General features: G+C 41.3%; 2 protein-coding genes across 3 annotated transcripts; both read left to right on the top strand.

Annotated features, from left to right (window-relative positions):
- Positions 1-686: 686 nt before the first annotated feature.
- plod3 (procollagen-lysine, 2-oxoglutarate 5-dioxygenase 3) lies at positions 687-10,809 on the top strand. Its single transcript, XM_053643227.1, has 18 exons — positions 687-911; positions 2,061-2,152; positions 4,480-4,616; positions 5,288-5,451; positions 5,683-5,795; positions 5,997-6,060; positions 6,183-6,280; positions 6,440-6,541; positions 6,839-6,970; positions 7,569-7,690; positions 7,834-7,938; positions 8,085-8,210; positions 8,355-8,496; positions 8,628-8,741; positions 8,911-9,087; positions 9,166-9,312; positions 10,060-10,185; positions 10,301-10,809. Exons 1-18 carry the CDS (start codon positions 836-838, stop codon positions 10,454-10,456), a joined length of 2,193 nt encoding a protein of 730 aa, XP_053499202.1. The 5' UTR covers positions 687-835; the 3' UTR covers positions 10,457-10,809.
- A 39-nt stretch (positions 10,810-10,848) lies between these two features.
- On the top strand, positions 10,849-20,790 carry gltpd2a (glycolipid transfer protein domain containing 2a). 2 transcript variants are annotated; one of them, XM_053643228.1, is made up of 9 exons: positions 10,849-11,447; positions 12,526-12,694; positions 14,430-14,460; positions 17,001-17,067; positions 17,172-17,281; positions 17,367-18,163; positions 18,424-18,488; positions 18,600-18,817; positions 18,945-20,790. In XM_053643228.1, the coding sequence occupies exons 6-9, from the start codon at positions 18,085-18,087 to the stop codon at positions 19,525-19,527; spliced, it is 945 nt and encodes a 314-aa protein (XP_053499203.1). In that variant the 5' UTR covers positions 10,849-11,447; positions 12,526-12,694; positions 14,430-14,460; positions 17,001-17,067; positions 17,172-17,281; positions 17,367-18,084; the 3' UTR covers positions 19,528-20,790. The 2 variants fall into 2 exon arrangements, with proteins under 2 accessions (XP_053499203.1, XP_053499204.1); XM_053643229.1 differs by lacking the exons at positions 18,424-18,488; positions 18,600-18,817; positions 18,945-20,790 and having other exon boundaries at positions 12,526-12,682; positions 17,367-18,085.
- Positions 20,791-22,538: the final 1,748 nt, after the last annotated feature.

Raw genomic sequence — 22,538 nt, 5'->3', positions numbered from 1 at the left:
TGTCCGTCTCTCTCACCCCACACAGTTACACATCACACACTTTACCCCACCTTCACTCACACACACACACACAAACCCACACACACATACAAACACACGCACAAACCCACACATACAAACACACGCACTCACAACCCCACCCCCCTACACACACACTTGCATCTCACCTCCTAAAGTTCATGTTATAAAGCCGCAGAAAACAAGGGGGAAATATAACATTTAAAATTATACTGGGCGGAGCTACTGAATCATTATTACATCATCATTGTTATTGTAGAATGTTTAATATTGATGTGGGCGGAGCTAAATAATTACATCACTGGTATTATTAAGAATTTGTATCTTTTTTCTTTGGTAAAATCCGCTAAAAGTCTTTTTCCTCTAACACCTATTACACACACACACACACACACACACACCACCTTCCCGGTTAAAAATATCAGGGGTGTGAGAGAGCTCGTGAGATTCCGGACGTGGCCCCACACACGCTCGCGCTCTGCCGGCGGTAACACGTGGCACACCGGGGCTCTGTCGGCTCTCTCGAACTTTCTGTAGCTCGAGGACATGGAATTTTTGGGAGGATAAAGTCAACCCCATCTGTCCGACTCTGATTGGCTGAGCTTTCGACAATCTCACGTCTCTGTGCTGTGATTGGTTTTAAACCCGGAAGTAGGGCGTGTCCTTTTGCGCTCTTTCTCTCTGTACTTTACTCCAATACTGCAGTCGGAGTTTTATCTTTCCCTTTACGGAACAGAGAGAACGGGTCACTGCCGGAACAGAACGGAACCGAACTGGACCGCGCGAGTCCGACTGTGAAGCCTTAGTGTTTGTGAAGATGGAGGTCCGGTTCCTCCCGGTGTTCATTTTTGTGCTGCTGCAGTCGGTAACGGAAGGAGCTCGAGCTAAAACAGGTAACATTTTAACTGCAGACATTCAACTCTGAGAATATCCCCATTACAATAATGTATTTATTATCTGTAAAAGGAAACGTCACAATAGTGTGTGTGTGTGTGTGAGAGAGAGAGAGAGAGGGAGAGAGAGAGAGAGAGGAATTAGTTGAAAGTGTTTTTAATAAAACGGTAAAGTGAATAAAGAGTCACATTGTTTCACTGAATATTTAACTTGTTTTACTCCAGTCAGGAGTCCCACCAGGAGCGTCTTGTTGGGCAACACAGTAATAGCGTTTCATTCTGATAAAAATGATTCTGACTGTGCACTACATACTATGAGAACTCTTTACACTGAGAACCCTTTACACTGAGAACCTTTTACACTTAAATTATCTGTGTCCAGCATAGCATTTGCCACTGAGCTACATCATATACCAGGCCATTATATACCAGGTTATATGGTATATAATATACGTTATTACCATTTAATAATATGTAATATTATGTTGTATTCAACTAAAGCTCGCACTCGTACTTTTCAATTTTCTAGGCAAAAACAAGAACACACTCCTTAACTCGGAATTGCTAATCATAACGTCTCCTCAAACCCGAGTTCAGAGAGTGACGTCAAATCGACACATCCATTCACAGCATCAGCAGTAAACACAGCCGCTTCTTACTGTAACCCTGTATACACACACATTCAATGCTTTATATCATTCAGTCTGTATTTTACTCCCCAAATCAGTGAACTGTGTCACTGTTATAGGCTTAATAAGCGAATATGTCTATAGGTTGATGGGTTACTGCTGATGCTGTGAGCAGCTTACGTTGATTTGAGTCACTTGCTGAACTTGGGGTTGTGGAAACCGCCCCAATTACCCGAGTAGGAATTTAATTTTCCCCTGTCGGAGACCAGGAATGATGAGTTATAAACTCTAGTCGAATGGAGCACTAGTCATGAAGGTCAGACTGTGTGAGGAGGAGAGAGACACACGCACACTCATTCACACACACACACACACACACACACATTGATATTGGCCAATCAGAGATTATGATGATGAGTCCAACACCTCATCATCATCATCATCATCATCATAAACTCCAGAATTGGTCTAGAACTTCAGGATAACCTGTGTATGTGTGTGTGTGTGTGTGCACGCGCAGATGATCTGTTGGTGATCACCGCTGCCACTGATGAAACAGATGGCTTTAGGAGATTCATGAGAACGGCACGAGAATTCAACTACACTGTGAAGGTTCGTCCTCTATCACTCCATCATCACTTCTCTATCACTCTATCATCACTCCTCTATCACTCCATCATCACTCCTCTATCACTCCATCATCACTCCTCTATCACTCCATCATCAGTCCCCTATCACTCCATCATCACTCCTCTATCACTCCATCATCACGCCTCTATCACTCCATCATCACTCCTCTCTCACTCATCATCACTCCTCTATCACTCCATCATCACTCCTCTATCACTCCATCAACACTCCTCTACCACTCCATCATCACTCCTCTATCACTCCATCATCATTTATGCATTTACATTTATTCATTTAGCAGACGCTTTTATCCAAAGCGACTTACAAATGAGAAAAATACAAACAAAGCGATATATCAAGCAGAGAACAATACAAGTAGTGCTACCATACAAGATCCCTTAATTGAGTTCCAGAAGAAGCAAAGTGCACAGAGTAGAGGTGTAAGTGAATTTATTTATTTATTTATTTTAATGAGTTGGTTAGGTGTTCACGGAAGAGGTGGGTCTTTAGCTGTTTTTTGAAGATGGTGAGAGATTCTGCGGTCTGAATTGAGGTTGGAAGTTCATTCCACCACTGAGGAACAGTTAGTGTGAAGGTTCTGGAAAGGGACCTTGCGCCCCGCTGAGTGGGAACTACTAAACGTCGGTCGCTAATCAATCGCAGATTGATTATTGATCATCACTCCTCTATCACTCATCATCACTCCTCTATCACTCATCATCACTCCTCTATCACTCCATAATCATTTATACATTTACATTTATTCATTTAGCAGACGCTTTTATCCAAAGCGACTTACAAATGAGAAACATACAAACAAAGCGATATATCAAGCAGAGAACAATACAAGTAGTGCTACCATACAAGATCCCTTAATTGAGTTCCAGAAGAAGCAAAGTGCACAGAGTAGAGGTGTAAGTGATTTTTTTTTTAATGAGTTCGTTAGGTGTTCACGGAAGAGGTGGGTCTTTAGCTGTTTTTTGAAGATGTGAGAGATTCTGCGGTCTGAATTGAGGTTGGAAGTTCATTCCACCACTGAGGAACAGTTAGTGTGAAGGTTCTGGAAAGGGACCTTGCGCCACGCTGAGTGGGAACTACTAAACGTCGGTCGCTAATCAATCGCAGATTGATTATTGATCATCACTCCTCTATCACTCATCATCACTCCTCTATCACTCATCATCACTCCTCTACCACTCCATCATCACTCCTCTATCACTGTATCATCACTCCTCTATCACTCCATCATCACTCCTCTACCACTCCATCATCACTCCTTTATCACTCCATCATCACTCCACTATCACTGTATCATCACTCCTCTACCACTCTATCATCACTCCTCTATCACTCCATCATCACTCCTCTACCACTCCATCGTCACTCCTCTATCACTGTATCATCACTCCTCTATCATTGTATCATCACTCCGCTACCACTCCATCATCACTCCGCGACCACTCCATCATCACTCCTTTATCACGCCATCATCACTCCTATCACTCATCATCACTCCTCTACCACTCCATCATCACTCCTCTATCACTGTATCATCACTCCTCTACCACTCCATCATCACTCCTTTATCACTCCATCATCACTCCTCTATCACTGTATCATCACTCCTCTACCACTCCATCATCACTCCTCTATCACTGTATCATCACTCCTCTATCATTGTATCATCACTTCTCTATCACTCCATCATCACTCCTCTATCACTGTATCATCACTCCTCTACCACTCCATCATCACTCCATCATCACTCCTTTATCACTCCATCATCACTCTACCACACTATCACTCCATCATCACTCCTTTATCACTCCATCATCACTCCTCTATCACTCCAACATCACTCCTCTACCACTTCATCATCACTCCTCTATCACTCAATCATCACTCCTCTATTAGTCCATCATCACTCCTCTACCACTCCATCATCAGTCCTCTATCACTCCATCGTCTGTCCTCTACCACTCCATCATCAGTCCTCTATCACTCCATCGTCAGTCCTCTACCACTCCATCATCACTCCATCATCACTCCTCTATCACACCATCATCACTCCTCTACCACTCCATCATCAGTCCTCTATCACTCCATCATCACTCCTCTACCACTACATCATCAGTCCTCTACCACTCCATCATCAGTCCTCTATCACTCCATCATCAGTCCTCTACCACTCCATCATCACTCCATCATCACTCCTCTATCACACCATCATCACTCCTCTACCACTCCATCATCACTCCTCTAGCACTCCATCATCACTCCTCTATCACTGTGTGTGTGTGTGTGTGTAGGTGCTGGGTCTGGGTGAAGAATGGAGAGGAGGTGATGTTGCTAAAACTGTTGGAGGAGGACAGAAGGTTCGCTGGCTGAAGAAGGAAATGCAGAAATATAAAGATAAACAGGACATGGTCATCCTCTTCGTGGACAGGTGGGAACAGTGTGTGTGTGTTTATGAAGTGAATGTTTATTTTAAAGCAGGTCCTGAATAAATTACTAAGATATGATTTTTTTTTATCAGTTTTACAATCAAACGTGACTCAAGTCTGCAATCGTCGTTATGCCCTCATCGCTACGCCTTGTTGCTACACCCTGCCCTTGTCGCTATGCCCTTGTTCTTGTCGCTATGCCTTCACCCTTGTCGCTACGCACTCCTCACTATAGTTACTGAATCATTCACATTGGCACTAATGTCTGCCTGCTGGCCAAGCTCAGTTTGTTGTTCTTGTTGTTTTATTGTTGTAACTCTCTTGTTTAGTTTTTAAATCACGTTTTTACTTGAGTTGAGTTCTGGCTGCCTCCCACAGTCCAATAACATGTCATTATGAGGACTGACTACCCTAAATTGCCCCCAGGTGTGAAAGTGTGTGTGGATGTGTCGTGCTTTGAGCCCAGTGTTCCTCGTGTTGGCTTTGGATTCACTGCGACCTTCAGCAGGATAAAGCGCTTCCTCTGGTTGAATAAATCGAAATACAGAGTTGTATGAGATGCTCGCAAAATAAGACATTAAGGTCACCAGTAAATTCCTCAGTAAATTGGCGTATTGACCTGTAGATGGCGCTCTGAGTAGCTGAAGCTGATGAAGTTTGTCTCCTTCCACAGTTATGATGTCATCCTGGCGACTGGTCCTGACGAGCTGCTGATGAAGTTTTCTCGCTTTAACCATCGTGTTGTTTTCTCTGCTGAGGGATTCTGCTGGCCCGATCAGCGCCTTGCTTCCAAATATCCTGCAGTACACACCGGCAAACGCTACCTGAACTCCGGAGGTGTGTGTGTGTGTGTGTCTTAGTGCTAATACCTTACTTTATTTTGTATTTTACAAACTCTGTAGTGTTAATGATAACAAGCTGTAGATAATAACAATAATTAAAAGGTGTTACGCTGCTTACTAATTGGGGTGGGAGTTTTTTTCTACCTGATGGATTTCAGGTGTTCATTATGATATTGCAAAGTGTTGAATATCGTGTGTATGTGTGTGTGTGTGTGTGTGTGTGAAGGTTTTATTGGATATGCTCCAGAGATGTACGCTATAGTTCAGCAGTGGAAACACAAAGATAACGATGATGACCAGCTCTACTACACACGCATCTACCTGGACAAGGAGCAGAGGGTGTGTGTGTGTGTGTGTGTGTGTGTGTGTGTGCACGTTAGGGGTTGGTGGGGGATATAGGGGTTGGTCATTGCAGCGATGATACAGGCATGTGTGGATGTTTGGAGTTGGTGTGTGTGTATGTTGGGGATGAAGTTAAATTTGTGTAAAGTGTACGATGGAAATGGAAACAATTCAGTAATTTCCCTCTGTTTCTCTCAGACGAAGTTTAACATAACGTTGGATCATAAATCACGGATATTCCAGAATCTTAATGGTGCCATTGGTGAGAAAACACACACACACACACACACACACACATACATATATACACACACACACAGTTTCTATATACATTCAGCTGTGTGTGTGTGTTTGTGTGTGTGTGTGTGTGTGTGTGTGTTTCAGAGGAAGTTGTTTTGAAGTTTGAGAAATCTCGAGTTAGAGCTCGAAATGTCGCTTACGACACCCTTCCTGTTGTTATCCATGGCAACGGCCCAACTAAGGTAAACAATCCCTACAACATTAAAACACTTCATCTGTAAACACACACACACACACACATACATTCATTCTTGTGTCTCCAACTTGCTCTTGGAATTGCAGTCTTATAACCACTGTTCTCATACTTTTAGTTTGTGTGTGTGTGTGTGTGTGTGTTGCAGCTGCAGTTGAACTATCTGGGTAATTACGTGCCGACAGCGTGGACGTATGAGCGAGGATGTGGTGTGTGTGATGACGACCTTCTGTACTTCAATGACGTACCCGTCAGTGTTCATTATTATTCATCATGTTTGTGTTTATTAAAATAAAACAATAATAATAATAAAATAATTTTTGTCTGAAGGCTTGAATTTGCTTCTGATGTGAATTTTATTCTGTTTGTGCATAAAAATAAAATTAATGCTCATGTTGAACATTTTATTGTCCAGTCAGTAGATTTATCTCCTTTCACCACCCATCAGTCCATCATCAGGACGGACGCACAACCGAACACTTTATTTCCTTTTATTAAATTAATTAGCTGGAATCATTTAAATATGTTCATTTGTTTTTGTTTACAGGATGAAGAGATGCCACAGGTTCTCATTGCTGTGTTTATCGAACAGCCAACACCATTTATTGAGGAATTTCTGGAGCGACTGACAACAATAAACTACCCACACACACGCCTGAGACTGTTCCTGCACAACAATGTACGTACTGTTCCTCTACAACACCACACACACTGTTCCTCTACAACACCACACACACTGTTCCTCTATAACACCACACACACTGTTATTCTACACCACACAACCTGTTCCTCTACAACACCACACAACACCACACACACTGTTCCTCTACAACACCACACAACACCACGCACACTGTTCCTCTACAACACCACACAACACCACGCACACTGTTCCTCTACAACACCACACAACACCACACACACTGTTCCTCCACAACACCACACACACTGTTCCTCCACAACACCACACACACTGCTCCTCTACAACATCACACACACTGTTCCTCTACAACATCACACACACTGTTCCTCTACAACATCACACACACTGTTCCTCTACAACACCACACACACTGTTCCTCTACAACATCACACACACTGTTCCTCTACAACATCACACAAACTGTTCCTCTACAACAACACACACACTGGAATGGACATGCGTGCGCATGTCTACAACATGTCTACAGCAGCTCTACAACACCACACACACTGAAATGGACATGCGTGCGCACACACACAAAAATGCTGGTGTGTGTATGTGTGTGTGTGTGTAGGTGGTGTATCATGAGCAGCATGTGCAGCGGTTCTGGAATCGGCATCGTTCTCTGTTCCCTAATGCTCGTATTGTTGGGCCTGAAGAGAACCTAAAACACGACCAGGCCAGAACCATGGCAGTGTAAGACACACACGCACACTTTTCTCTCTGATTTAAGGCGGATTGTTGTTTGTCATTTTGGCTGCAGTTACAGATTTGTATTTATTCATTTTTTATCAGTATTTATTTATAACAGGTTTATCCTGTGCCTGTGTGTGTGTTAGGGAGGTGTGCAAGAGCGATCCTGCCTGTGATTACTACTTCAGCATTGACAGTGATGTGGCTTTGATCAACCCAGACATTCTGCGCATCCTCATCGAAGAGAACAAGTATGACAAACAGAATACACACACACACACACATGTACGTGCACACTCACACGTGCACACACACACACACACTTTTTTGACTGAATGGGATTGAAAGAATCACTGCAGTCTCTCTCTCTGTCTCTCTCTCTGTCTCTCGCTCTCAGGCCTGTTATTGCCCCGATGCTGTCTCGTCACGGTAAACTCTGGTCTAATTTTTGGGGAGCTCTGAGTCCTGAAGGTTTTTATTCTCGCTCTGAAGATTACATCGATATCGTACAGGGAAAAAGAGTGTGAGCTCATCCGCTGCTGCTGTGTGTGTGTGTGTGTGTGTTGGTGTTATATTTTACATATATTTTCTGTACTAAACGACAGTGTCGGTCTCTGTCTCTCTCCCTGTCTCGCTCTCACTGTCTCTCTCCCTGTCTCTCTCTCAGTGGAGTGTGGAATGTTCCGTATATAACTCAGGTTTATTTGATACGTGGTGAAGTTCTCCGTACTCGTCTTTTCCACGTATCTCTCTACCAGGAGGATGGTTTGGACCCAGATATGGTGTTCTGCAGAGCAGTTCGGGACCAGGTGTGTGTGTGTGTGTGTGTGTGTGTGTGTGTGTGCTGTAACAGCCTGTCTGTTTCTCGTACGATGCACTATCTGGTGCAGAGGGTTTATTTATTAATTGTGTGTGTGTGTGTGTGTGTGTGTGTGTGCAGGGTGTGTTTATGTTCCTGTCCAATAGGGATGAGTTCGGCCGACTGATCTCAACCAACAACTACAACGTCAGCAGGCTGCATCCAGACATGTGGCAGATATTTGACAACCCCATGGTAAACACACACACACACATACACACACACAGTAGCACAAAATGGCCATAGACATTTATTCACGTTTTATTAAAGAATAAATGTTCCCATAAAAATATGATTGATTTGAATTTACATTGCTCAGATTAGGGTTCTGGGTCACTCTGTGTGTGTATGTGTGTGTGTGTAGGATTGGAGGGAGAAGTATGTCCATAAGGATTACTCTCAGATCTTTGAGGATGGCGTGGATGTGGTGGAACAGCCGTGTCCAGATGTTTACTGGTTTCCTGCATTTTCAGACAAAATGTGTGACGATCTGGTGGAGACCATGGAGCACTTCGGCCAGTGGTCCGGGGGCAAACATAATGTGCGTGTCGTTGTGCATGTCCTCATTATGAGTTAATGTAAACTATGAGTTAACTGACCGTATTTATGTGTGTTTCAGGATGAGCGGTTATCAGGTGGATATGAAAATGTTCCCACTGTCGATATTCACATGAATCAGATTCAGTTTGAGAAAGAGTGGCTCAAATTCCTGATGGATTACATCGCTCCTGTAACTGAGAAACTTTACCCAGGATATTATGCAAAGGTACACACACACACACACACACACACACACACACACACACACACACTGAAAAATAGAAGTGGAAGCTATTTGACTCACTTCTATGCCAATAAAAATATTTAATAATATATAATATTAATAATGTGTGTGTGTGTGTTGGCTCGTTTTCTTTATTTTTGATATTCTTTAATTAAAGCCAATAAAATGAATTGACTGGTTTTGACGGAATGTTCTGGATGGAGCTCCGAGTCCCTGAGCGAGTGAACCAGCACGAGGACGAGTTTCTGATCGAGACTCTAAAGCTCTTCTATAAGGGCGTCGGCTAAACACTGTAAACGTAATAAACATAAACAGTTTAATCTCCATAGTATGTTCCAGATATAAAAGTGCAGTAATCCATGAAGATTATATGATCTGAAGTCGATCCAGTCGAGGTCTGCATTATTTAGTCTTCTTATGTTCAAATTTACACACACTCAGGAGCACGAATTTATGGGCTTTTCATGAAAACCACATTTCTTGTGTAAATGTTTGTATGAACAATTCATGAATAAGTCCATTTGTATTCAGGTTGATAAATGAGTCGTGTGAGTTGTGTGTTGTCTGCACTGTGTAAGTGAAGAGCATGTATTATAGATAATCAGTGTGTAATGAATAACTGCACTGTTAGCCTGTTTATCTAATTAGCATGCAACACTGAACCTTTAGTCCAGTATTATGATACTACCAAGCTAAATTTGTGTGTGTGTGTGTGTGTGTGTGTTTCAGGCTAAAGCTGTGATGAACTTTGTGGTTCGTTATCGTCCTGATGAACAACCTTCACTCCGCCCACATCACGACTCATCAACTTTCACCATCAACATTGCTCTGAACAGCAAGGGGAAAGACTACGAAGTACACACACACACACACACACACACACACACACACACATACCAACACACACTCCATAGGTACAGTATGCAGTTATGATAATACTTATTTTGGTGTGTGTCTGTGTGTGTTTCAGGGAGGGGGCTGCAGGTTCCTGCGTTATGACTGCAGAATTGAAGCACCGAGAAAAGGCTGGTCTTTAATGCACCCGGGACGTTTAACACACTACCACGAGGGTCTGCCTACAACCAAGGGCACTCGATACATCATGGTGTCGTTTGTAGACCCCTAACACTGTGTGTGTGTGTGTGTGTGTGTGTGTGTGTGTGTGTGTGTGTTCACTGTGATTAAACACTCTATTATTAAGTCAGAAGTGTCTGTTCTGGTATATTGAGGCTGTGTTTGTGTTTGCCTTGAAAACTCAGTGGCAATAATTTTTATAAAACCTTATAGTGAGTTCAAAATTTTTATTTTAATGCAACAATTTTACCTCTGGTGGCCTTTTTGTTTTATTTTATATAAAGCCAAATAAAGTTTTTAAACTTTTGAATAGTTTTTTTTGTAAAACATTTTCCTATCAGCTTTGTATAAACTGCTTTAAATTATTTGATTATGTACATGATAAATAAAAGCTGAGTAAAGTGAGTTTTCCGTCTTTATTTTAACAAAGAGAAACACACATCCTTGCCTCGAAAGCAGCTTAGTTAATGTGCCAAGTTAACGTCTCACTGTGATGATGTCATAGCCAGGTGTGTTTAAAAAATCTCTAGCAGAGCATCGACAGTTGAAGGCATCCGTGTTGGTGAAGTGAGTGGGTGTTTAGTCTCACTGTTCCCTCTGACATGATGTTAACGCCATGTCATTAATTAAACGGATTCTCATGAGCTCCAGTCTGAGCTTTATGAACAGTTCTTTGCTCTGAGCAAGATGTTTACTTATACACCAATGCCCAGCTTAACATCTGCCAGACTCTGTAAATATAAATGTAAATGCAGTGTGTGAGGTGTATTGTGAGAGTGAGGAGTGTATAGTGAGTGGATACAGTGTGTATAGTGTGTAGTATAGTGTGTGTAATGTACATGTCTAGTGTACAATTAGAGGTTTTATTTGTTTATGGTTGGAGATCTTTCTGCTCTGTACTTCTGGACTTTGGAGCCATAAACAGGTGAATAATTAATGTGCTGTGTCAGTCAGCAGAATTATCCCTTTGTGTGTGTGTGTGTGATTCCTGAGAGTTGAGCAGGATGGTCAGTTGGTATTGATCAGTGATCAAGAATCAGCAGGTATGTTAGCACTTTTATCCTGGATAACTCTGAACTATTTGTTATTTGGGGTGAAGATCTGTTTGGAGTGTGTGGGTTCATGTGCAGGCTGTTTGAGTGTGTGGAGTTCATTTGGAGTGTGAAGGGTATGTTTGCAGTGTATGGGATGAGTTTGGAGTGTGAAGGGTTTGGTTAGAGTGTGTGGTGAATATAGAGTGTTTGGGGGGGGCAAGTGTGTGGTGGGGGGGTGAGGGGGAGGGTTATTTCAGGGGGGGGTTTCAGTTCAATTCAGTTTTATTTGTATAGCACTTTTAACAATGTACATTGTCACAAGGAAGCTTTACAGAAATCCAGATATAGATTTAGGTCCTTAATGAGCAAGTCAGAGGTGACATGAGGAACAGTGAGGAAAAAGGGAACTCATCCTCTTCTGGGTGACACTTTATAGTGGGATTATAAATCCTTTCTCTTCTGCAACTGTATACTACAGAGAGTCACACACTACTGTGTGTGTGGAAAGGATCTTCAGTATGAGCAGCAGGGTCATTTTTTTTTTATTTCATTAGAATTTTAGCTTTAAGTCTATAATATTCACCTGACGTTATCCGCTGTGTAATGAATGACACTTCAGCATAAACTATTTTTAGCAAATGCAATCTTTAAACTATCCAATGAAGAACAATGGAGTTTGTTTATGCTCCTACTGGAACATCCAGACAGTAAGGCATTATAGTAATCTAGTCTAGAGGTGACGAAAGCATGAACTAAAATTTCTGCATCATGTAGTGACAATATATTTCTTATCTTAGAAATATTTCTGAGATGAAAGAAGGTTATCGTAGTAATATTACCTACATGAGTTTTAGATGAAAGACTGGAGTTAATAATCACTCCAAGGTCTTTTACTGCTGCACATAATGAAACAGAAAGTCCATCCAGAGTTACTGTGTGATCAGAAAGATTACTTCTAGCTGTATGTGGTCCTAGTACAAGAACTTCTGTCTTGTCTATAGAGTAATGAGTCTCTGTTCCTCTCTCTGTATCTGTCAGTGTGCATGTCTCTCTCTCACGCTCTCTCTCTCTCTTTGTGTCTTTCTAGGTCTCAGTGAGCTCTGTGCAGAGAATGTTTTCCCAGCCTTTCTTACTTCTATTGGGTTTTACAGTTAAGACATACTAGTTGTAAACTGTTGTAAAGTCTGTGAGAGTCCGCAGGATGTCATGGCCTCTGAGGCTGCTGGAGAGAAGCTGTCTCTCTGGTATGGTGTCAGGTGTGTGTGGGAGAGTAGAGTGGTAGTGGAGGAGGTGTTGTTAGTGGTGGGAGAACAGGTTGGGTGTGAGAACATGAAAAAGGAAAGCTTAGTAAACAGACTGATTGAAAGTGAAATATGGGTGAATGGACTTATGGTACCAGTCTCCCTTTTATGAGAAGAAATCTTGAACATACCTCTGTTTTTAAAAACGAGGTGATAATGAAAGAGGTGGCTCACTATGAGAAGTTCTCAGGCTCCATGGGAGTGATTCTACTCAACTGGCAAGAATTGTGGAATCACCACACTTAGAGCATGTTCATTCTGGCTTTGTGAAACAGACCTCAAACAAGTTAAATGAAATGATTTTAATTAATGGCATATTTATTTCCAGATCAAGTAGAGGAAAAAATTATGGAATCACCTTGTAATTTGCATTTCTAAAACAAATACCAGCACAAGTCTAAAAATGCAAATGAGTCTGCAGTTAAAAGAGAGCGCTTACGTACATTAACCTCTGACTTTTTGAAATGAACCATAGCCCCAACAAGAGAGATGTCAATTGAAACAATGGAAAGGATTAAAAAACTCCGTCAAGAAGGAAATCCAACACACAGTGTGGTAGAAGATGTTGGTTGTTCTCAGTCAGCTGTGTCTAAAAGTTGGTGCAAGTATAAACAAAATGGAAGGTTATAAAAGAAAAACATTCAGGAAGACCAAGGAAGATGTCAAAGCGTCAGGATAGAAAACAAAAGCAATACGCCTTGAAAATAGAAAATACACAACAAAACCAGTGAAAAACAAATAGGAGGAAACAGGAGTCAGTGTTAGTGACAGAACTGTAAGAAATCAGGTGAATGAAATGAGTTATGTATAGAAAAGCCAAAGGAAAACCAGCACTAACACCTGAACAGAAGAAAACAGGGTTACACTGGGCTAAAGAGAAGATCATGGAATGTGGAGGATCGGATGACTGTGATGTTCAGTGATGAATCAGGAATCTGCGTTGGCCAAGGAGATGATTCTGGAACTTCTGTCTGGTGCAGTTCTAATGAAACATATAAAGATGAAGAGCCTGAAGAAAACATTCACATTTCCCCATTCAGGTATGCTCTGGGGTTTCATGTCAGGTAAAGGACCAGGAGAGACCTCACCATTCAATGCACAGGTGTACACTGACATTTTGGACACGTTTCTCATTCCATCGATAGGTTATAAAATAGGTTTAGTGATGAAGTCATTGTTCTCGATGATAATACATCTCACCACAGAACAGTGTTAAAGCTTTCTTCAGGAAAGGCAGATCAACTCGATGACATGGCCAGCAAACAGTCTCAATCCCATTGTAATTTATGGTGTAAATTTAAAAAATTAGTCCATGACAAGGGTCCATCCTGCAAAGCTGATCTGCCAACCGCAGAATGTTTATCTATTAGATAAAAATTGTTTTGTGTCATATCTGTCATTTGTTTATTTGCTAGGAGGTAAAAAGCAGAGTGAGCATCCTCTAAGTGTTTCCATCATTTTTGCCAGGGGTTGTACAAAATGGAGACATGAGACTGGATCAGCAGTGATTTCTGGACTTTCTAATTGCATGGAAATTCTGAGTGTGGACTTGTAAATGAGAACAGACTGAGCTCAGAATTTTAGGGTGTAGGATTGAATAATGTGGTTTGTAAATATGTAAAAATGTAAATTTGTCAGAATGATGCATTAAAGGCATCTTAAAGTCTCTCTCTCTCTCTCTCTCTCTCAGTCACTGTATGAATGTGATGGAAGAAATAAAGGTAAGGCAAATAATAATCTAATATAATCATTATATATCATATTATTTATAACTGATACCACAGTAAGGCTGAACTCTCGAACGTGATGACTCAGAAGATGTGCATTATTTTTGTACAACAGCACAGACTGCAATATGAGCAATAGGTTTTAATTAATGCACACAGGGACTTTTACAGCATATGCACCACATAATCTAAGACTAATAATAAACAGATTTTTAAAACTTGTTTAACAAAGTAAAACAAAAACATTGATGTGATTACATTTTTGTTAGGAAAAGTTTATTTATGTAATGGGAATGCAGGAGAGATGAGATAATGGGCCCAAGTGCAGGTGGCACAGTGGACAGAGCACTTACTGAAACTGAAAAAAGAATGGTAAATGGTCTACACTTATATAGCACCTTTTAATATAGCACACTTATATAGCACCTTAGAAGTTCTACAAAGTGCTTTACACTGTTTCTCATTCAGCCATTCTCTCTCTCTCTCACACACACACACACACACACACACACACACACACACACACACACACACACACACACACACACACACACACCCCAGTGGCAGCACAGCTACCGTGCAAGGTGCTAGCCTGCCATGGGGAGCAACTTAGGGTTTATTTGCCAGAGCCATATCTCCCTGCAGTTCTCACTTGGTTTCCCACTGACACTAAGCAGGATTGAGCCTGGCCAGTACCTGTATGGGAGAACTCCTGGGGAAAACTAAGGTTGCTGCTGGAAGAGGTATTAGTGAGGCCAGCAGGGGGTGCTAACCATGTGGTCTGTGTCCAGCCTTATGCCCCAGAACACTATAATGTATAAAACAACATCTGAGGTCCTGACTCTCTATGGTCATTAAAAATCCCAGGACACATCCGGTAAAGAGTTGGGGTATAATCTCGGAGTCTAGGTGAAATTCCCCCATTGGCCCTTCTCTATCACCCCTTAATAATCTCCATCTCTAAATTGGCTTCATCACTCTCTCTCCTCTCCACTAATAGCTGGTGTGTGGTGGGAATTCTGGAGCAATATGTCTGCAGTCACAATTCAATTTTATTTGTATAGCACTTTTTACAGTGGACATTGTCTCAAAGCAGCTTTACAGAAACACATAAGCACTGGATACAGATTTTAAATGCATGAATTTATCCCAATTGAGTAAGCCAGTGGCAAGGAAAAAGTCCCTAAGATGTTAAGAGGAAGAAACCTTGAGAGAAACCAGACTCAGAAGGGAACCCATCCTCATCTGGGTAACACCGGATAGTGTAAAAGTAAAGGAAAGTTCATTATGGTCACATCATTCAGTTGGATGCTACACACTAATGGGGGTTGAAGAGACCCCCCCCCATAATGTAAAGTACTTTGAGTGTCCTGAAAATCTAAATCTAAGTCCTCTAAATCTAAGGAATTATTATTATTATTATTATTATTATTATTATTCAGTGTCTTGCCCAAGGACACTTCGGCATGTGGAGTCACGTGGGCCAGGAATCAAACCTCCAACCCAACTATTAGTTGACAGCCTGCTCTTCCACCTGAGACACAACCACCCTGGAAAAAAAACAAACACCTTCTCTCCACTGAATGAAATGAATGGACTCAAAAGTGGAAAGATTTTTTTTCCTCTCAAGGGAAGGAATTCGAAACTCAAGAGAGTGGTAGGTTGACAAGGTGAGGCCAACCTGGCACACAAAAAAAAGGCTAGAGTACAGCTCCAGGCTTCAAAATTACCCATGCCTGCTTAATCTTGCCCTCACAAAGCAAACTCAAAACTGAGCTCTGCATGATTGGCAAGCTTCCCTTAAATATAGCCTGGCTCAGGTGAGCCTGATTTAGAGTAATTAGCTGACAGACTGTTTGTGTCTTCCTCTGGTGGCCAAAGTCTATCTAGCAGGCAAGTCAGCACCAGGAGGATTTTACACTTTCCAGTTTCTCTGTAAAAAGACAGGCTGCATTTTTTTAAAGAGAGAGAGAGAGGTTGGTGAGGGAATGACTGTTTATCACTGCTATAAAATAAGTCATCATAGGAATTAATTTGTCTCTCAGACAATTCCATAAAATTAAATCCAACTATAAACCATAGTTTTAGTTCTCTCTCAAAAAAAAATTAAATATAAACCATTAAAATGCATAAGATAGAATAAGGGAATAACTCACTCCAGAGTGTGATGTTATACTCCATTTCGGTGTGGATTATTTCATGTATAACTGCATGGTCTGTCATGTGTAATTCCTTACTTATTAGATTTGTTTATTAAATTTGTATACATTTATAATTATTGTAATCATTTTCTTAACATAAAAGTTTCTTTTGGTGACAAAGTCTAGTGAAAATCTGACCTCGCATGTCTGGAAACAAGCGATATAAATGCTTAGTACATCAGTAGTTGACTTTAGGGTGTGGTTAATTCTAAGGCATGGCTAAACTTGAGGTGTAGTTGAGTTTAAGGCGTGGCTGAGTTTAAAGCATGGTTGAGTTCAAGGCGTGGCTGACTTTAGGGGGATGACTAAAGATATTTATATTTTCTCTCTCAGTCTGCTCCTCCTCAGTCTTCACCCACAACTCCAACTTCCAAAGCTCCAGAATCTCCCAGCCATGCCAGTAAGTGTGTGTGTGTGTGTATGTGTGTGTGTGTGTGTGTGTGTGTGTGTGTGTGTGTGTGTGTGTGTGTGTGTTAATCACATGGCTCCCCTTCTGTCCTGCAGTGGGTTTGGGAAGTCCTGAGTTACTGAAGGAGTTGAAGCAGCCACACACTCTGAAACCAGTTCACACACACACTGGACTCACCAAAGTGTTCTGTGGCCGTGGACGAATTGTGAGTTTCTCTCTCTCTCTCTCTCTCTCACACACACACACACACATAGTGTACAGTAACTGCTGCCTTGTGTTTTTCTCTGTAGAATGCTGCACCAGCCAGCCAATCACAGACTTTGCCTCCATCTGCTTCCACCAATCAGCAAATAGCAAAGGGGCACTGTCTGTCCAGTGGCACACAGAATTAAGAGGCTGTCATTGTTCTGCCCCGCATGTCTTCTTGAGTATAATTGGTGACATCACTGAGCACTACCTTCTGCAGACCTCTATCAGAATAACACACCTGTAGTGTGTGTGATCATGTTCTCACTGTAATGAAGTAACAGCTATGTAAGTGTGTTATGTACATTGTTTTCCCTTAGCAAGATAACGTGTGTGTTTGTGTCTAATGTTGTCACACTAATGTGCATAGATGAATACATGTTCTGCTGTTATTGTTAAAATAAAATCTCATAAACTACATAGAGTGTAAAGGAGTCCATTTACTGTGTGTGTGAGTGTGTGTGAGTGTGTGAATGAGTGTGTGTGTGTGAGAGAGAGAGCGAGAGAGAGCGAGAGAGAGAGAGAGATTGATTGATACATTGCACTGTAGTACAAAGGGCATTGAGATTAGTGCGATAGTCTTCAAACATGGGAATGTAAAGGGAGAGAAACAGTTCAGGAAAACGGAGAGTGAACAGTACAGTGTAAGAGAGAGAGAGTGTTTGTGTGTGTGTGTGTGTGTGTGTGAGAGAGAGAGAGAGAGAGAGAGTGTGTGAGAGTGTGAATGTGTGTGTGTGTGTGTGTGTGTGTGTGTGTGTGAAGATGAGATCACTGTTGCATCAGTACTTCCTGGTGGCAGCCATGTTGACTCTGCTTCTATTCCTCACCTCATTGTGGCTGCGTGAGTACACACACACACACTCACACTCACATACACACTAACAAACACACACACACACACACACTCACTCACAAACACACTCACACACTCACTCACACACTCACTCACACACTCTCTCGCACACACTAACTTATTCACACACACACACACACACACACACACACACATCCCTTTCTGAACACGAACTTCTATCTGTGTGTGTGTGTGTGTGTGTGTGTGTGTGTGTGTGTGTGTGTGTGTGTGTGTGTTTCCTTGCACAGCTCAAGGAACAGTACAGGATTGTGAATCATCGTGGCTCCCGTGTCTCAGTGATCCAAACCGCATGGTAGGAATACACATGCACATAGTAATATAAAAATACTAGTGTGTGTATGTTGTTGTATGTTATTTTTATAATAGGTGTGGCATCCCCCCCACCTTACACACACACTCACAGGTACATCCAGTAGGGGTTGCAGAAAGTGATGTTGGGACCCACACTGATAACATCACTATTAGGAGCGACAGCATTAACCCTAAACCTGTCATCATATCTGAATGTCCTGGGCAGCATTTCCAGGTGTCTCAACTCCTGCTGTATTTAAACTCCGCCCTCAGCCCTACCTCGGATGTGCTCTTGGATCCTTACCTGCTCTGCTGGGAAGAGCTAATTAAGTAAGAGCTATTTAGTGTCATTTATTCCTTCCTTATTTGCCTAATTCCATTGGGCACAATGAGCATGACCAGTTTAATTGAGTAAATCTTTAATGAAACACACACACACTGGGGTTTTCTTTTGCAGGTTTATGGAGGCTCTCGGTCCTCTGGTTAGTTTTTTCACCTACAAAGTTCAGGAGAAGATCACTCTAATTCGCCAGCTGGCTGAGGAGGATTCTGGGAAACACAGATTACTGACTCTGCTCCCCACCAACTCCCCACTTCTAACCCACAATCCCCTCAGCCACACCTACCATTCTGTGCGCTCCATGTTGGATACAGAGCTTCAGTTGGGTGTGGTCAGCTTCGACAGACAAACGCCATCGGGAAGTCGTACTTTGCTTCGCCTCCATCGATCGCTGCTGTGGTTGCAGCTGTTGCTGATGAAGCTGTGGCTGGAGCCTGGGCACGTGAGGCGAAGCCTGGGTGAGGTGTGTGAAGAAGCATACAGTGAGGCGTTAGCACCACATCACCCGTGGCTGCTACAGAGGGTGGCACGACTCGCCTTTAAGGCCATGCCTGAACACACTGTACTGCTCAGGATGGTGTGTGTGAACACACACGAGGAGGCAGAACCAATCATTCGCACCATTGTCACTGCGATCAGCGAGGTGCGCCGTAGAACCCACAATGAGCTGGAGAAAAGAAACATGCTGGACTTACCTTAAAGGAACATGTGTCCAAAGACGGCAGGTAGCCATCAGTGTGAAATGTGAATGATGCTACATTGATTAATTTCTGATATTCAGTTGTTGATCAAATTATTTTTTTTCTAAGTGACCATTATACAGGTGCATATCAAAAAATAAGAAAATCGTGGAAAAGTCTTTTTTTTTTCTTCCATAAAGTGAAATATTTCAAGCCTTTTTTTTGTTTTAATCTCAAACACTCAACACTACAGTATCTCAAAATATGAGAATATAGAGTTTATAATATAGAAATGTTGACCTGAGAAGATTCTAATCAGATAATTAACTCAAAACACCTGCAAAGGTTTCCTGAGCCTTAAATCTCTCAGTCTGGTTCAGTACACAACTACAATCACGGGGAAGATGAAAGTAAATGTTGCATTTCATTTGGAAATCAAGGTCCCAGAGTCTGGAGGAAGAGTGGAGAGGCACAGAATCCAAGCTGCTTGAAGTCCAGTGTGAAGTTTCCACAGTCAGTGATGATTTGGGGTGCCATGTCATCTGCTGGTGTTGGTCCACTGTGTTTTCACAAGTCGAGAGTCAATGCAGCGTCTACCAGGAAATTTTAGAGCACTTCATGCTTCCATCTGCTGACAAGCTTAATGGAGATGCTGATTTCCTTTTCTAGCAGGACTTGGCACCTGCCCACAGTGCCAAAACTACTAGTAACTGGTTTCTGAACATGGTATTACTGTGTTTGATTGGACAGCCAACTTGCCTGACCTGAACCCGATAGAGAATCTATGAGAGACACCAGACCAAACAATACAGACAAGCTGAAGGACGCTATCAAAATAACCTGGGCTTCCAGAACACCTCAGCAGTGCCACAGGCTGATTGCCTCCATGCCACGCCACATTGATGCAGTAATTCCTGCAAAAGGATTAAAGCCCCGACCGTGTATTGAGCGCATAAATTAACACACTTTTCACAAGGTCGACATTACTGTATTATAAACTCTTTATTCTTATATTTTGAGATACTGGATTTTTGATTTCCGTGAGCTGTAAGCCATAATCATTGAGATTAAAACAAAACAAGGCATGAAATATTTCACTTCATGTGTAACGAATCTAGAATATATTAAAGTTTTTAAATTAAATTACAGAAAAAACTAACTTTTCCACGATAGATTTTCTTTATATTTCCTCCAGGTGATGCCCCAATATCCCACTGGGGATGATGTTTCCTTTTCAACAAAGGACCAATGAACCAAGGAACATGAGGAATATTAACCAAGCTAACAAAGAACACATTTAGTCCTAATCTCTCAAATAGTTAGCATGATAACTTTCATCTAAAAATCGCTCAGTCCTAATGTTTATTATATTGGAAATTATTTTAAATAAAGGTGGACAATTTTTAAAAATCATTTTACTTATATGGACTTAAACTAGGAACGTCTAATCATGTGCTCATCTTACTCTTGACTGTCCTCATCTACAGTGCGAACTTTGGGGAAAAACTGAGAAAGTCAATAGTTTCACCTAAAAAACACAAAGGCTAACTCTAACTCTGAATGAAAATGGAACTTTCTCTGGTCTTCATATTCACGCCATTGGTTATTGAGATTGAGACGTAGACAGACGTGTAGGTTTTATATTCCTATCACACTCCAAAGCTCAGATCTAAGACTGTGGTCTTAAATGAAATGCAAGTAAGAGCTTTATTGGACTTCTCTGCACATGACAGCAAAGAGCTTTCAGTTTAGGCTAAACACGTCACGTCTGCAGCTTTATAACATCATCCTCATCTTCATCATCACTCACATGCTGTATTACTGACTGGAAATAAATGCAAAATTGTCAGAAACACCTATGAGTGGTGCTCATCTCCAACCTCCAACACATAACCTTCTAACAACCTTGTGTGTGTGTGTGTGTGTGTGTGTGTGTGTGTGTGTGTGTGTGCAATAGAAAACTTTTTGAAAAAAGCTATTTTTTCAAACACAAATTTATTTCATACATTTCATGTTTCATTATAATATTAATTTATACACTGTTTCAGCTTAGACAACAAACAAACAAATAAACAAATAAATAAATAAATAAATAAATAAATAAACAAACAAATGTGATATTTGCAGATCACCAGCAGGAACAGCAGTGACTTTACACAAGCACATTCTTACAATGACCAACAGTTCAGTCGCGCGCACACACACACACACACACACACACACAAACACACAAAATTTCGAGATTGCATGAAAGATGGACAATGTGAGCAGTGAGTTGCGTGTATTAGCTCAACAACAACTTAAAAACAAACAAACAAACAAATAAATAAATAAATTAGCATACAGCACTCATGATATAAAGGTCAAATGTAGAAAAAAAAGTAGACGAGAAACAGACTTTGGTGACACAAACAGACCACCTGCAGCTTCACCTGCTAATATTGCTATGCTAACAGTGCTAAATAAGTACATACAGTAAGGACAAAATACTAAATGCTGTAAATGCAAATGTAGTAAGTTCTATTGTAACTAAGCTTATGCTAATAAATGTTACATGCTAACCTTCTGTGCGCTAACTGTCCCAAACAGCAAGTGCTTCTGTGCTTCAACATCTAAATGCTAATTTGCACAACAGAATGATAATCAGTGATCTTAAGAAAATTTTGATAGCTTTCTATACTTACATTTAAAATGCTAATATTAAAATAATTAGTGTTTCAACAGACGCTAACAAGATAAACAGCAGGAGAAATATTCTTTCATTAATGTATTTCAATCAGTATTGGCAAATTCACACACTCACACACACACACACACACACACACACACACACACACACACACACACTATTGCTTAGTGGACATGTAGTGTGTGCATCTGACCCCTTCTCTCTGATGTGTACGCTATCTAGTGCACTGAAAGATGGTGAATTCTATAGCATGAAGCTGATTAGCTATTCAGTCGGAATGATCTGTTGCTGAGTGTGTGTGTGTGTGTGTCACTTAATATTAAATACTAAACATCAACACTA

This window comes from Ictalurus furcatus, chromosome 15 (genome assembly GCF_023375685.1).
Source record: "Ictalurus furcatus strain D&B chromosome 15, Billie_1.0, whole genome shotgun sequence".
Taxonomy (NCBI): Eukaryota; Metazoa; Chordata; class Actinopteri; order Siluriformes; family Ictaluridae; genus Ictalurus; species Ictalurus furcatus.
The sequence above is the reverse complement of the archived record's forward strand: the minus strand, read 5'-3'. Positions and strand labels throughout refer to the sequence as shown.

What these genes read in the sequence shown, in the direction of transcription:
- plod3 (XM_053643227.1), top strand. Translation starts at nt 836, where the DNA reads ATGGAGGTCCGGTTCCTCCCGGTGTTCATTTTTGTGCTGCTGCAGTCG. An exon ending in AGGAGCTCGAGCTAAAACAG is followed by an intron (nt 912 to 2,060) that starts GTAACATTTTAA and finishes GTGCACGCGCAG; the next exon opens with ATGATCTGTTGGTGATCACC. An exon ending in GTCATCCTCTTCGTGGACAG is followed by an intron (nt 4,617 to 5,287) that starts GTGGGAACAGTG and finishes CTCCTTCCACAG; the next exon opens with TTATGATGTCATCCTGGCGA.
- gltpd2a (XM_053643228.1), top strand. Translation starts at nt 18,085, where the DNA reads ATGAGATCACTGTTGCATCAGTACTTCCTGGTGGCAGCCATGTTGACT. An exon ending in TCAGTGATCCAAACCGCATG is followed by an intron (nt 18,489 to 18,599) that starts GTAGGAATACAC and finishes ACACACTCACAG; the next exon opens with GTACATCCAGTAGGGGTTGC. An exon ending in TGCTGGGAAGAGCTAATTAA is followed by an intron (nt 18,818 to 18,944) that starts GTAAGAGCTATT and finishes TTTCTTTTGCAG; the next exon opens with GTTTATGGAGGCTCTCGGTC.